Below are 14,749 nucleotides of genomic sequence, written 5' to 3'. Positions count from 1 at the left end.
TAGAATGTTGTTTAGAGACGGGGCGGATTTGAAGTTGACCTATCCTTTGCTTGGCATGGGATCTATCTGTATGTCCTAGAAATGTTTGGTCAAGCTCAATATTTACTTTCCCTAGGCGTAGGATAACAATAGGGCACATTGATGCACTTAAGTGTATTATTGCGCAAACTATTGAATCATTGGAACATGAGTTAATTTATTCTGCAACAGATGTCATTGGCGCCTCTTGGGAAGTATTGTTTGGGGAGTGATATTTCTTTAGTTTTGCGAGCCCGCAATTGTCCACAATAGGCCTACAGTGCAGTAGGTTCGTCGCACTGGTTCGTCAGAGGAAGTGACGGGAACGGGATAGTAAACTCAAGTGAGGACTTCCAAATTTTCATGAAGGCTGCCACAATATAAGTCTGGTTAAAGTCGTCTGAACGAAGAGCGCAAATGTTACAGTAGCCTAATGATTGTGCGCAAAAACCTTGTATTCACAGACGTCAGAAACGCTACAATGTATCAGAATATAGAACGTACTCGGGCGACACAACGATCAATGCGGGATGGTAGCCCACCAACATTTGCAGAGATTTCACAATACTGAATTAAATATGTGGATCATAGATTGAACTTCATGCAGACTTTTCGGGACTTTTCGTTGATTTGGAAATATTTGCGACCGATTTCAATATTATTTACGAGAGTAGTAGACAGATTTTTAATAGTTATTAAAGTTCTTCCATGAGTTTCAGCATGTATACAAGGGAGATATCGCCACCAGTTCGGATTTCTCTGCTAGTGGTAACTCTTGTATCGCTTGGGATTTGTTCAGAACTAAAAGTACGAGTGCGTTTAAGTGATGGACTAATTGGGGAGGAGATTTTGGACGCCAACAGTGAGAATGATGACATTACAGTCGAGTTCAAGCAAGGAGATGGTACTCATATTACTGCGGTATTTGATTTCAAACGGGTGAGTTAAGTCAATATTCTTCGATGTAAATATTTACAACAGTTTTTAAAAACTCTGTGAAATGCTGCATTATGTTTCTACCAATATATATAAACACACATACACCATTAGGCTGTCTATTATATAGATATCCTGGACATTATATTATAAAGGCCTATCCATTATCTATAGACCTACTGTATATCTATTTAACTATATGCTGCTGTGTTGCCAAACAGACAAATGTTTTCATAACCCTTACGAAAGAAAATTGCAGTCAGAGTGCAGTATAACTGCAGTATGCTGCAAATACTGTGTCCAAAATAACAGTTTTTATTTTATTTTACAGTATAACTGCTGTTCAACTGCAGTACACTGCAGTTATTCTGCAATTACTGCTTCCAAAGTACCACAGCCGACTGAAATTACTGCCCTTTTACAGCAATCTTTTTTTGTAAGGGATGAAATACCAAAGACAAATAGTCCTCTTGGACCGACTTTTGGAATTATATCGTATTTGTTATATTCTGTGAACATAGACATATTTATCTTTTGGGATTGTCCATTATTACAATCAATACAAGTGTTTGTTAATGAGGATTTGTGGTGAACTACCCCTGATTGAGCAGGCATTTGATATTGCCCTGGCTAATGAACTCCCTACAAGGACCCAGGATATCCTGACATTACAGACACATTCAAAGTCTTATTGACTTGTAGAGCAATCAAGGAATCATACAACTATTGTCCCCCATTGACTCCACTCAGACTTACAGTGATCAGGCCTTTTTTTCTCCTGTTGGAAAACTTTCCTGAAGTCCCAGTGGGCTTATCTGGTTACAGTTAACAGGCAGGGGAACAGGACATATTTTCTTCTGTCTGGATCAAGTCAATTTGGACAGCAGCTTTCCCTCACTCCATGCATGTGCTTCCAATCTACTGTCAGCATTACGCAGATTTATGGAAAGTTGGAATTGGTCTGAAGGCCAGCTGCCAGAGTAGAGTTACTGTACAGCCAGGCGAGACATCTCATCTTGTAGAGGAACCTGTTGAAAAGGTGCAATGAAAAAATGAAGGGAATATTTGTCTTCCTATGGTGTGTAGTGGGGGAGCAGAAAGGGACAGAGTCTAACTGGAGAATAACATGATAATTGTTTAAGAAGTAAATGGGCTGTGCAATATTCAGAGAATCCTGCATCAATGGCTGAGAATTCCAGATGCATTTTGGTATTATTTTTCAAGTCTTTTTGGCCGCTTTGTTTGTTTCTGGTTCCTCCCCTATTCCCCCCCCTCCCTCTGTATGTGAACAGATGAATCAACTTTTTAGGCAACGACAAAATACACTTGCCTTTCAGACCTTAATGTCAATACCATGACATTTCAAGCCATATTTCATTTTTCACCAGACAGGGAACAGTCTGTATCCAGTTGTGAGAGGCCTGCCAAGCTGGAGTGATGTTAAAGGTACCCAGGATTGTAGACCGTTGCATACGACTGTAATGGCGATCATGTGGCCCACAAGTTACATCCACTTCATACATTGAACGCTATTACAGCATGACCTTAAGAAACCTTCGTTTTTAAAACAGGAAAATATCCCTCTGCCTCAAGCCTAGTTGAGAAATGTAAAATCACCCCCATACACCACCATACACACATCTCCTGTTGAATTTATCTCAATTCAACCATTGGTGCGATTCCCAAGCCATCTGTCATTTGTTTGGTCCCAGGTTGTGATGGCATGGGGATAAGATGAAGGAAAAGAGTCACCTCTCACTTTATCCTTATGAGAGCTGCAGTTTGACCTGTCATCGGAGGCTCTGTGGTGCGTTTCTTCTGTCTGTCAGTGAGAGGTATTTACCATGCCAACCCAGCCCCCATGAAGAACCAGGGCAGCAGCAAACCCATGCATGTTATATCATATTGTATGCATGATGAGCCAACTACACATTCATCTCCGCACCCTCACCTCCAGCTATTAGCTGCCCCATGGAAGCTTGTTAGGTCGGATTTAAGTTTTGTACAGGCTATCTTTTTACAGCATCAGTGCAGTTATTGGTCAAATACAATCCTTTGAGAAAGTAACATTTGACATAGTTTTTTTGTTCATGATGATTTTATCAGTGTTGGTGTGTTCAGTAAGCATTTTAATCAAGTTATGTTATAGGGTACTTTGTTCAAAGATTTATATAAAGACAGTTGATGCTTTGTTCACAGACTGTGGTGATATTCTCAACGTGCGGCCTAATCCCTATTTAAATAGCTTTGTTTCTATATCCTCTGTCGGTGTGAATCCCTCCTATTTTGTCGGGTCAATCCCCAAACCATGTCTCACTTTAGCTGTCCTTGGACTCTAGTGATCATGCTAGTCATTAGACAATCACGTGTTGCCCATTGAGAGGTTAAGGGCCCACCACAGGGATTTCACAGTCTACGCAAACAGAGCTACGGAGCTCCATTTGCGTTGCATTCCAAAAATTCAGCCTCACAAAAGTACATATGCAAACTAACCTCCAGCAGATCCATTGCGGATCCGTTGCGTAGACTGTGGGTGGCCTGGAGTTCAACCATAAGAAACCTGCCTTGAATCGAGTTGTGCACAGGCCCCTCCAGGAATGCTCCCATCCCCTCCCCCACTCTGTATACCCCATCCATCTGCTCCTCTGGATGTTCTACCGTCACAGTGGGGGAAACAAGAGTCCCCCATCCTCCTCCTCCTTCTTGTCTTTTTTACCTCAACCACTCCACAGTTTCCCTGACCTCATTATCGACATCTCCAACTTGAGGACCAGAGTGTTTGAATCATGGTATTTGTTTTACTCAGAGGGAGATCAACCCAATGGGATGGGTAAATGAAGAGAAGAAAAGGACTTGTTCCTTGTTCAGATAGCCTTGTCTTCCTTTGTCTACTCAGCTGACTGGGATGTTTACCTCGGCTTTGTGTTCTACTGGGAGTTTTAAGAATGAATATGTTTACATGCACAATAATTATTAAATATTATATTAATATATTCAACTGATTATGACACTACTCTGAGTTTGGCATAATCCTAATTATGATAAGGTCATAAGCGGAGTAACCATCAACGAATTGAAACGCCAGTTTTTTAGTTTTTACTATCTTTTGAATTATTAGAAAATGTAACACCTTAATCGGAGTTAATGCAGTGTATTTGATTCACACATGTGCTTTCACGAGCCTCCCTCTTTGGTGCGAGTGAAGTGTGTTTCGGAAATGATAGTAGACTATCTATCTTAGAAATAGTTTTCACATACAAACTGTATATGTATGAACTCAGAATAAAATAAGCTTCCCAAAAATAATATGAACACTGTGATACAAGGGTTCTTTTGATTGGCGATTTTCTGCATTTTTCAAAGTCTTATTAGGTACAGTTCCTTCAGAAAGTCTTATTAGGTACAGTGCCTTCAGAAAGTCTTATTAGGTACAGTGCCTTCAGAAAGTCTTATTAGGTACAGTGCCTTCAGAAAGTCTTATTAGGTACAGTGCCTTCAGAAAGTCTTATTAGGTACAGTGCCTTCAGAAAGTCTTATTAGTTACAGTGCCTTCAGAAAGTCTTATTAGGTACAGTGCCTTCAGAAAGTCTTATTAGGTACAGTGCCTTCAGAAAGTCTTATTAGGTACAGTGCCTTCAGAAAGTCTTATTAGGTACAGTGCCTTCAGAAAGTGTTCACACCACTTTGTTTTTCCCACATATTGTTGTGTCACTGCTTGAATTTAAAATATATAAAATGTATTTTGTTTGGTCACTGGCCTACACATGAAATGGGGTATCATGTGTAGAACAGTGACCAACAAAACTACATTTTATATATTTTAAATTCAGTCTGTCAAAGTGAAATTACATTTTTTACAAATTAATTAAAAATGAAAAGCTGAAATGTCTTGAGTCAATAAATATTCAAGCCTAAATAAGTTTGCGAGCAAAAATTTGCTTAACAAGTCACATAGTAAGTTGCGTGGATTCACATTGTGTGCAATAATAGTGCTAATGTTATAGACACGTTTAATGGAACGTTGCAAGAACATTCATGTGTTCAGTTTTCTGAGGGCTAGCATGATTTTTGAATTACTACATCATCTCTGTACCCCACACATACAATTATCTGTAAGGTCCCTCGGTCGAGCAGTGAATTTCATTTTTTTTTTTTTTCCAATGGTTCGCAAAGAATGGCATCTATTGGTAGCTTGATAATTTTTTTTTAAAGCAGGCATTGAATATACACCCAGTCACTACAAAGAAAGAGGCGTCCATCCAAACTCAGTTGCCGGAGAGGAAGGAAACTGCTCAGTGATTTCACCATGAGGCCAATGGTGACTTTAAAACCATTACAGAGTTTAATGGCTGGGATAGGAGAAAACTGAGGATGGATCAACAACATCTTAGTTACTCCACAATACTAACATTATTGACAGAGTGAAAAGAAGGAAACCTGTACAGAATAAACATATTCCCAAACATGCATTATGTTGGCAATAAAGGTACTAAAGTAAAACTGCAAAGAATTGGCAAAGAAATGTTGTTTATGTCCTGAATACAAAGCGTTATGTTTGGGACAAATCCAATACAAATATCACTGACTACCACTCTTCACATTTTCAAGCATGGTGGTGGCTGCATCATGTTATGGGTATGCTTGTCATCAGCAAGGACTATGGGGTTCTTTTTATGAGAAAAATAAATAGAATAGAGCTAAGCACAGGCAAAATCTTAGAGGAAAACCTTGTTCAGTCTACTTTCCAACAGACACTGAAAGAGTAAATTAACCTTTCAGGAGGAGAATAACCTAAAACGCAAGGCCAAATATATACTGGAGTTACTTACCAAGATGACATTGAATGCTCCTGAGTGGCCTAGTTACAGTTTTGACTTAAAAATCGATGGCAAGACTTGGAAATGGCTGTCTAGCAATGATCAACAACCAACTTGAAATATTTTAAAAGTAATAATGCGCAAATATTGTACAATCCAGGGGTGCAAAGCTATTAGAGACTTACCCATAAAGACCCACAGCTGTAATCACTGCCAAAGGTGATTCTAGCATGTATTTAATCAGGGCTTGAATACTTATCTAATCACGATACATTATTTTTTTAAATATATTTTTTTACAAATGTTTGAATATTTCTCCCTCTTTGACATTAAAGAGTATTTTGTGTAGAAATTTGACCAAAAATGACCATCACATCCATTTTAATTCTACTTTGTAACACAACAAATGTGGACAAAGTAAAGGGTTGTGAATACTTTCTGAAGGCACTATAGCCTGATTATCAGATCTGTACATGTTAACCGCATTATAAGGTTAAACGTTCTTCTTGCAAATCGTGTAAACGGTTTAATCTTAGTATTATATTAATATGAGTATTCACAATAATCATAGTATTGTGTGCATGTAAACATAGTCGATGTTGGGATAGCCAAAATGAAGTCAGTGTAGCATTGTGACAGATGTGGGTATAGGGTTGGATTCACGTCTCATGTTTCCAGTGAAGGTCAGGTCAGGTCAGCCCTCATAACAGACATGACCCTTGATATAGTAGTTACTTATTTATGGATTATCCTTATGCCAAACGCATAGTGGAGTTTTGGCAGCACTTTTACACGAAGGTTCCCTTATGCCATTCAGTATGTATGTAGTTTCTTTCGACACCTAGTAGAGTCCATGCCCTGACAAATTGAGTCTGTTCTGAGGGCAAAATGGGGGTGTGCAACTCAATATTAGGAAGGTCTTCTTAATGTTTTGTACACTCAGTGTATATTGTATCACTAATATGTGAATTTATATCCTGTTTATATTTCATATTTCTCTCTTTTTTCAGGATGTGAGGATTGTCCGAGCTCTGATCCTGGGGGAGCCAGAGCGAGGCCAGAACCAATACCAGGTGCTGTGCTTTGTCTCGCGCCTCGATCACCACGAGATCATCCCCACTGAGTCCATGGCTCGCCTCAGACAGGTGAGCTGTTGTAACAAACCACCACCGTCCCTCATAATCTGGGCCATCATTCCCATATAGGGCACAGGGAGAGGTAACTAGGGACAGGTTTTGGATGTGGAGGAATGGTACCAATGGTTTTTCCTAGCCAACGTGCTTCTACACCTGCATTGCTTGCTGTTTGGGGTTTTAGGCTGGGTTTCTGTATAGCACTTTGAGATATCAGCTGATGTACGAAGGGCTATATAAATACATTTGATTTGATTTGATTTGGTGTTATTATAAGAGATGGGTCTTTACATGAAAGAGTGCCTTCTGCATCCCTTTGATATTTTAAGTATATATTTTGCACTAATATTGAATTTTAAAAGCTTGTTATATTAAATTAAGTGCCCTTTAATTTAGACCACATGGATAATTCAATAAATCTATTTTTAATATCAATAAAGACTTGCTGAAGTTCCAAAATTCAGCATTTCACTGTGACTTCTAGGAAGCCTTAATTTATTTCATGTGATTAGTGATTCATTTATGTCTGTCCCAAGTTGACAAGGTAAAAATCTGTCATCGTTCTGCCCCTGAGCAAGGCAGTTAACCCACAGGTTAAATGCGGAAGACATTTCAGTTGAAGGCATTCAGTTGTACAACTGACTAGGTGTCCCCACTTTCCCTTTCCCTCATTAAGATCACCCTGTTACGTAAACCGAACTGTCTTTTCAATATGGTGAAACTATTCCTTTTTTTATTTTTTACATTGAACATATCATAGTTTAAAAGCAGGTGAGCTGGTTCTATACTTTTTGGCAATTTTCTGGTGTTTTGTGTTGGAAAACTGAATGGGTTGAGCGTAACATGTCAACCCTCTTACCCCTAGATACACAGGCTAGACATGTTTTAACAATTTAAATGTTGAATTTAATTTAATTGCCAATTTGTGTTCCACATAACAATCTTCTATTCCCACTGTCACAAAGGGATTTATTGTCAACCCTATTACACAGTCAACCATGTTACTTTACTTGGCACTTAGTAGGCACTTTATATACACTACCGGGCAAAAGTTATAGAACACCTACTCATTCAAGGGTTTTTCTTTATTTGTACTATTTTCTACATTGTAGAATAATAGTGAAGACATCAAAACTATGGAATAACACATATGGAATCGTAGTAGCCTAAAAAGTGTTAAACAAATCTAAATATATTTTATATTTGAGATTCTTCAAAGTAGCCACCCTTTGCCTTGATGACAGCTTTGCACACTCTTGGTATTCTATCAACCAGCTTCACCTGGAATGCTTTTCCAACAGTCTTGAAGAGTTCCCACATTATGCTGAGCACTTATTGGCTGTTTTTCCTTCACTCTGCGGTCCGACTCATCCCAAACCATTTCAATTTGTCTGATGTTGGGGGATTGTGGAGGTCAGGTCATCTGATGCAGCACTCCATCATTCTCCTTCTCGGTAAAATAGCCCTTACACAGCCTGGAGGTGTGTTGGGTCATTGTCCTGTTCAAAACAATTTATAGTTCCACTAAGCCCAAACCAGATGGGATGGCGTATCACTGCAGAATGCTGTGGTAGCCATGCTGGTTAAGTATGCCTTGAATTCAAAATAAATCACAGACAGTGTCACCAGCAAAGCACCCCCACACCATAACACCTCTTCCTCCATACTTTACGGTGGGAAATACACATGCGGAGATCATCCGTTCACCCACACCTCATAAAGACATGGCGGTTGGAACCAAAAATCTCCAATTTGGACTCCAGTCCAAAGGACACATTTCCACCGGTCTAATGTCCATTGCAAATATTTATTGGCCCAAGCAAGTCTCTTCTTTATTATTTGTGTCCTTTAGTAGTGTTTTCTTTACAGCAATTCGACCATGTAGGCCTGATTCACACAGTCTCCTCTGAACAGTTGATGTTGAGATGTGTCTGTTACTTAAACTCTGCGAAGCATTTATTTGGGCTGCAATTTCTGAGGCTGGTAAATCTAATGAACGTATCCTCTGCAGTAGAGGTAACTCCGGATATTCCATTCCTGTGGTAGTCCTCATGAGAGCCAGTTTCATCATAGCGCTTGATGGTTTTTGCAACTGCACTTGAAAAAACGTTCAAAGTTCTTGAAATTTCCCGGATTGACTAACCTTCATGTCTTAAAGTAATGATGGACTGTTGTTTCTCTTTGCTTATTTGAGCTGTTCTTGCCATAATATGGACTTGGTCTTTTACCAAATAGGGCTATCTTCTGTATACCCCCCCCCCCCCCCCCCCCCCCACCCCCCCCCCCCCCACCACCAGCTTGTCACAACTGATTGGCTCAAACACATTAAGAAGGAAAAAATTCAACAAACTAACTTTTAAGAAGGCACACCTGTTAATTGAAATGCATTCCCAGGTGACTACCTCATGAAGCTGGTTTAGAGAATGCCAAGAGTGTGCAAAGCTGTCATCAAGGCAAAGGTGGCTATTTGAAGAATCTAAAATATTATATTTGTTTAACACTTTTTTGGTTACTACTGTCGTGTCTTTGGCTATGCTGGATTAAGTGATATGACATGCTATTCTATAAAATAATTTCTCTGTAATTAATATTACCTGATTAAGCTAATCAGGTAAATGTAATTAACTTGAAAGTTGGGGCACCACGGAAGAATGTTTATAGAGCTGTTATCTTCCGAATTAACTCCTAGTCATCTTTTACATCAGTAGCAGTCAATATTTAATCCTCACCTTAGTCTCATCTGAAAGTTGTAAATTCTTGGTTATCTTCACGAACCCTGGCGAACAAGTTGAATCAGCAATACAACATTTGGTTTATTTATTTACTAAATACCTAAATAATCACACAGAATTACATCTACACAGAATGGATCATACATTGATTAGAAATTATGTTATAAAGGAAAACGTCCCTAGCGGACGGAACAGATATGACGGCTGGTTACACAAAGAAAGGGGGTTGGGTTTTGAATGAAAGAGCGGGAAGAATGAGTGACAAAGGGAGAAGCTATGCTATCATAAATACAGAATCTTATGCATTCTAAATAACCGCCCATTTGAAAAAAGGAAAATGCAATAAATATTTACTCTGAGCTGCGCTTCGGTAGATTGGTCGTAGATAGTAGGCCGGTTTGCCCAGCAGGGATCTCTTGTCCTTTGAAGAATGTCTCTGGTGGTAAACTGGATACTTGGTAGTACCGTTGTCGTGTGGTAGAACAGATACTCTGTCCGTCCTCTCCTAGCCCACGTCTACAGTTGCTGCGCTAACACAACGACTAGGTGGTTTCACTTCTTTAGTGAATAAGAGTTCGAAGTTCATACCAAGTTGCCATACTTTTAAGCTCATGCTATATTCTGGCTGGTACAGTCGAAATTCATTCTTTCGGCGTGTTGACCGTAATCTTCATGTTGAAATTCGATGCTAATTTCATTAGGTTCCTGCTGAGGTTGGCTTAGTTCTGTAGGTGGTCTTTGTCCTTTCAACGTGGGGACCGCAAGTCCTCAATCCTTGGAACAGGAAGTTACATTTTTGTAAAGGGGCTTATATAGGGTTGGGAGAGAGGGCCGTGTTTCATAGTTTACAACCGATGTCTGTTCACATGGGCGGGGCCACTGAGTTGAGCATAGTTCACTCATCAAAACCAATTCTCTCATTTAGAAGCTAAAATTACATTTAATCTTTTCACAAATATTTTCATATTTAAACATTTAAATTGCACAACAATTCCATGTGAATCTGATAACTAGAATGTGTAGACTTTCCAATATACAGTTTATGTCGTCCTATCATCAGTAATAATGTCTCAGACGCCAACTGATCTGACATCATATTCAGTAAGTACCAACACATATTTTCAACTGGTTGGATTACCGAAATAGGGTTCCGTTTCCCACCTTTTGATGTTCCCAGACTCTCTATGTTAACAAAGGGATTTTCAATAGTCACATCGGTAGAGTAGAGAGAGGAAAAGGGGGAACGGTATTTATGGGGGTCATGAACGTCCCCCAACAGGCCAACGTCATGACACTACATGATTGCATATGTGTTATTTCATATTTTTGATGTCTTTACTATTATTCTACAATGTAGAAAATAGTACAAATATAGAAAAACCCTTGAATGAGTAAGTGTTCTAAAACTTTTGACCGGTAGTGTAGTATTTTTTAAATTGAACCTCTTCGTGGGAATACGTGTTTCGATGAAGCTGACGACAGAATGTTAAATTGAGGCGAAAGATAACTTTTTTTTTTTTTTTTACTTCTCAAAAGGCACCGGATTGGTGGAACGACCCATTTTGTGTTATAATAACATGTTATAGGGCTGGTTTCCCAGACACAGAATAAGCCTCGTCCTGGACTTTCAATACAGCCCATAATGTAAAAATGTTATTGTAGGCAATTAAAATTTTCTTTACTGCACAATGTTATCTGACTTACCACCAAACTGTTAATCCTCACACAAAAGTAGTGGAGCTTACTTCTATTGCTAAATTTATTCTACCAGCAATACTTGTCCTTTTTTGAACTTCCTCGAATTTTAAAATATAGCTGTTCTGTGATGGGATTCTACAGAAGAACCCCCACTTGGTCCGCACGGCAGAGGAGAAGCGTGGGGAGGAACACCTCCACATGGACATGGCGGTGAACGTGAGTCATGCAGGGCACCTCAACACACTCATCCACAACGTGTGTAAGGAGGCCCATGAGGGGTTTTATACCCGGGCAGCTGACACCAAGCATTGGCTGGATAAAGGTGAGTTTGGCTTCCATTCAGATGCTCTGTTAGTGTTGTTTGGGTGTTTTAAAGGAACTTCTTCATTCTATCTATCCTAGCTTTTTCCCCCCATATTGTTCCCTAAGTGTCTCTAAGCTTTTGGATGTTTATCTGCACAGCTATGAAGTTCATTGCCATGCATTTTAACAGACATTCTTTGATCGAAAGTCAAAATGTCTCTACAGGAATAGAGGCCATTGAGTTTGAGCCCCTGCCCCAGACAGTGGACGTCTCTGGTCTGCAGCGATGCCCCTCCACTCTGGACCTGTGGCAGCCATGCTTCTGCAGCTATCACCTACGTCTGGAGTGGCTCCCCTGCCTGCTCAAATACTGTCGCAGCCGCCGGGGCGCAGCTGGAAGGGCCAACCCGTACAAGTGTGGCATCAGGAGCTGCAGCAAGGGCTACCGCTTTGACTACTACGTCCCCCATAAACAGCTCTGCCCATGGGACGAGGAGACCTAAAGCAGCTGCTTTTGCCCTTAGTTCTTTCCTAGAAGGCATTTAGCCTACCGTGCACATCTGGACTGAGCATGGCAGGGGATTGGCAAGAGGCCTTGAAGTGAAGGAACAGACCTGCCTAGTGCCTACATAGACACAGAGTATACCAAACATTAGGAACACCTTCTGAATATTGAGTTTTTCCCTCCGAAAAGCCTCAATTCATCAGGGCATAGACTCCGCAAGGTGCCGAAAGCATCCCACAGGGATGCTGGCCCATGTTGACTCCAATGCTTCCCACGGTTGTGTCAAGTTGGCTGGATGTCTTTTGGGTGGTGGACCATTCCTGATACACACAGGAAGCTGTTGAGCGTGAAAAACCCAGCAGCATTGCAGTTCTTGACACAAACCGGTGTGCCTGGCACCTACTACCATACCCTGTTCAAAGGCACTTAAATCTTGTGTTTTGCCCATTCACCCTCTGAATGGCACACATACACAATTCATGTCTCAATTGTCTCAAGGCTTAAAAATCCTTATTTAACCTGTCTCCTCCCCTTCATCTACACTGATTGAAGTGGATTTAACATCAATAAGGGATCATAGCTTTCACCTGGATTCACCTGGGCAGTCTATGTCATGGAAAGAGCAGGTGTTCTTAATGTTTTGTACACTTAGTGTAAGTCTAACTTATTTTCAGACAGAAGATTGTCTCTGACTTACCACCAAGGTATTTGGATTCAACCAGACAGTAGCATATCTATTGTAACCATATGTTTTGAATGTTGGATGTTTCCTACAGTGGTGTGTCGAGTGTTGTCCATATATAATAATTATTTTTCTAAGCATGCAAGTGTCTGTATTAGGGCAGCTAGACAGGAGACTAATGGGGTAAAATCGACACTATGAAAATTGTAATATCGCCCAACCTAGAAGGAATTGCCATGCTACTATGGATGAATGTTTTGATTTGATGCCAGCAGTCAAAGTGCTGTTCAGTGCTCCCTTGGGGTAAAACTGGATGGTGGATCTGCTCAGAGAAAACATTCATCCATGGTAGTGAATGAATCACTTAACTGATGTCGTTTTTATTTACTTAATGCAAAATAAAGCCATTTATTGACATTCTGTTAAAAGAACTAGGACATTGAAACAGTACAGTCTGTAACCAATATCAACACTCTTACCTTGAACTATAGGGACCAATTTTTGGCTCGCTGGAAGGGTTTTGTCATTGCTGTCAAATGCATCAGCATGTAGCATCATATGCAGAAACTGACTTAAGTCGTGTTTATACTTAAGGTATACGGAATAAAGTGATTAACTGTGAGTATTGTACTGTCATATTCATGGTGGTATGAGATATTCATCAGGCAATCTGGGAACTTCTCAGTTCTACTTTTTGTCAATACTTTTTTTAACCTCTTTGATCAACAATATATTTTCAGGTTTACTATGTTGTTGTGATAAACTGAAGACACAAACTAGTGGACTGAAAACTTTATGTAGTCTTTATTTCCCTTATATATTTATTCAACTTTTCAAACTTAATGTCCACAGTGCCAGTGATTAAGCTTGTACTGGAGATTGCTGTTCTGCATGTCATTGGTACATTATGATAACTGCTCATATATCTCTCTGAGGGAAGAATTGTTACAAACAAAAGTGATTTTTCAAAAATAGACCTAAAGCATACGTCCAGGAACGAAACATAAACCTTTATTTTTTAAATCTGTAAATTATTGGTTGATGGTAAGTGCCTTAACTTGTCACTGTGTTGTTTGATTTGAAAGTAATTATATGGTTTAAAACGTTTTATGTAAAACATCTGCAGTTGAAGTTCAAAAATGTTTCCTAAAGGTGTGTTTAACTTTGACAAATGTAAATCCTTATTAGTCTTTATACTAGGCCTAATGCTTCTTCTGTTGGGTGTCATATTAGCAAAACTGGATTTGTGGCCATATTAACATCATAATTCACAATCTATACATCTAAAACTCCAAGAACACAGTGTCCTCCATCATTATTAAATGGAATAAGTTTAGAACCACCAAGACTCTTCCTAGAGCTGGCCATCCGGGCAAACTGAGCAACCGGGGAAGAAGGGAGGTGACCAAGAACCCGATAGTCACTCTGAAAGAGCTCTGGATGTCCTCTGTGGAGATGTGAGAACCTTCCAGAAGGACAACCATCACTGCAGCACTCCACCAATCAGGCCTTTATGGTAGAGTTGCCAGACAGAAGCCACTCCTCAGTAAAAGGAAAGTGACAGCCCGCTTGGAGTTTGCCAAAAGGCACCTAAAGACATTCAGGGACAAGTCTCTGAATGTGCTTGAGTGGCCCAGCCAGAGCCCAGACTTGAACGCGATCGGACATCTCTGGAGAGACCTGGAACTAGCAGTGCAGAGACACTCCCCATCCAACCTGACAGAACTTGAGAGGATCTGAAGAGAAGAATGGGAGAAACTCCCCAAATACCGGTGTGCCAAGTTTGTAGTGTCATAGCCAAGAAGACTCGATACTGTAATCGCTGCCATAGGTGCTTCAACAAAGTACTGAGTAAAGGGTTTGAATACTGACAGTATGTAAATGTGATATTTCTGTTTTTTATTTTTAATAAATTAGCAAACATT

At 39.9% G+C, this 14,749-nt stretch overlaps 1 protein-coding gene across 2 annotated transcripts; it reads left to right on the top strand.

The window, feature by feature from the left end:
• Nucleotides 1-339: 339 nt before the first annotated feature.
• LOC139530206 (out at first protein homolog) lies at nucleotides 340-13,446 on the top strand. 2 transcript variants are annotated; one of them, XM_071326405.1, is made up of 4 exons: nucleotides 340-957; nucleotides 6,782-6,916; nucleotides 11,452-11,656; nucleotides 11,863-13,446. In XM_071326405.1, the coding sequence occupies exons 1-4, from the start codon at nucleotides 727-729 to the stop codon at nucleotides 12,138-12,140; spliced, it is 849 nt and encodes a 282-aa protein (XP_071182506.1). In that variant the 5' UTR covers nucleotides 340-726; the 3' UTR covers nucleotides 12,141-13,446. The 2 variants fall into 2 exon arrangements, with proteins under 2 accessions (XP_071182506.1, XP_071182515.1); XM_071326414.1 differs by having other exon boundaries at nucleotides 391-957; nucleotides 11,476-11,656.
• The last annotated feature ends 1,303 nt before the right edge of the window (nucleotides 13,447-14,749 follow it).

The sequence above is a fragment of the Salvelinus alpinus genome, chromosome 1 (assembly GCF_045679555.1).
Source record: "Salvelinus alpinus chromosome 1, SLU_Salpinus.1, whole genome shotgun sequence".
Taxonomy (NCBI): Eukaryota; Metazoa; Chordata; class Actinopteri; order Salmoniformes; family Salmonidae; genus Salvelinus; species Salvelinus alpinus.
The sequence above is the reverse complement of the archived record's forward strand: the minus strand, read 5'-3'. Positions and strand labels throughout refer to the sequence as shown.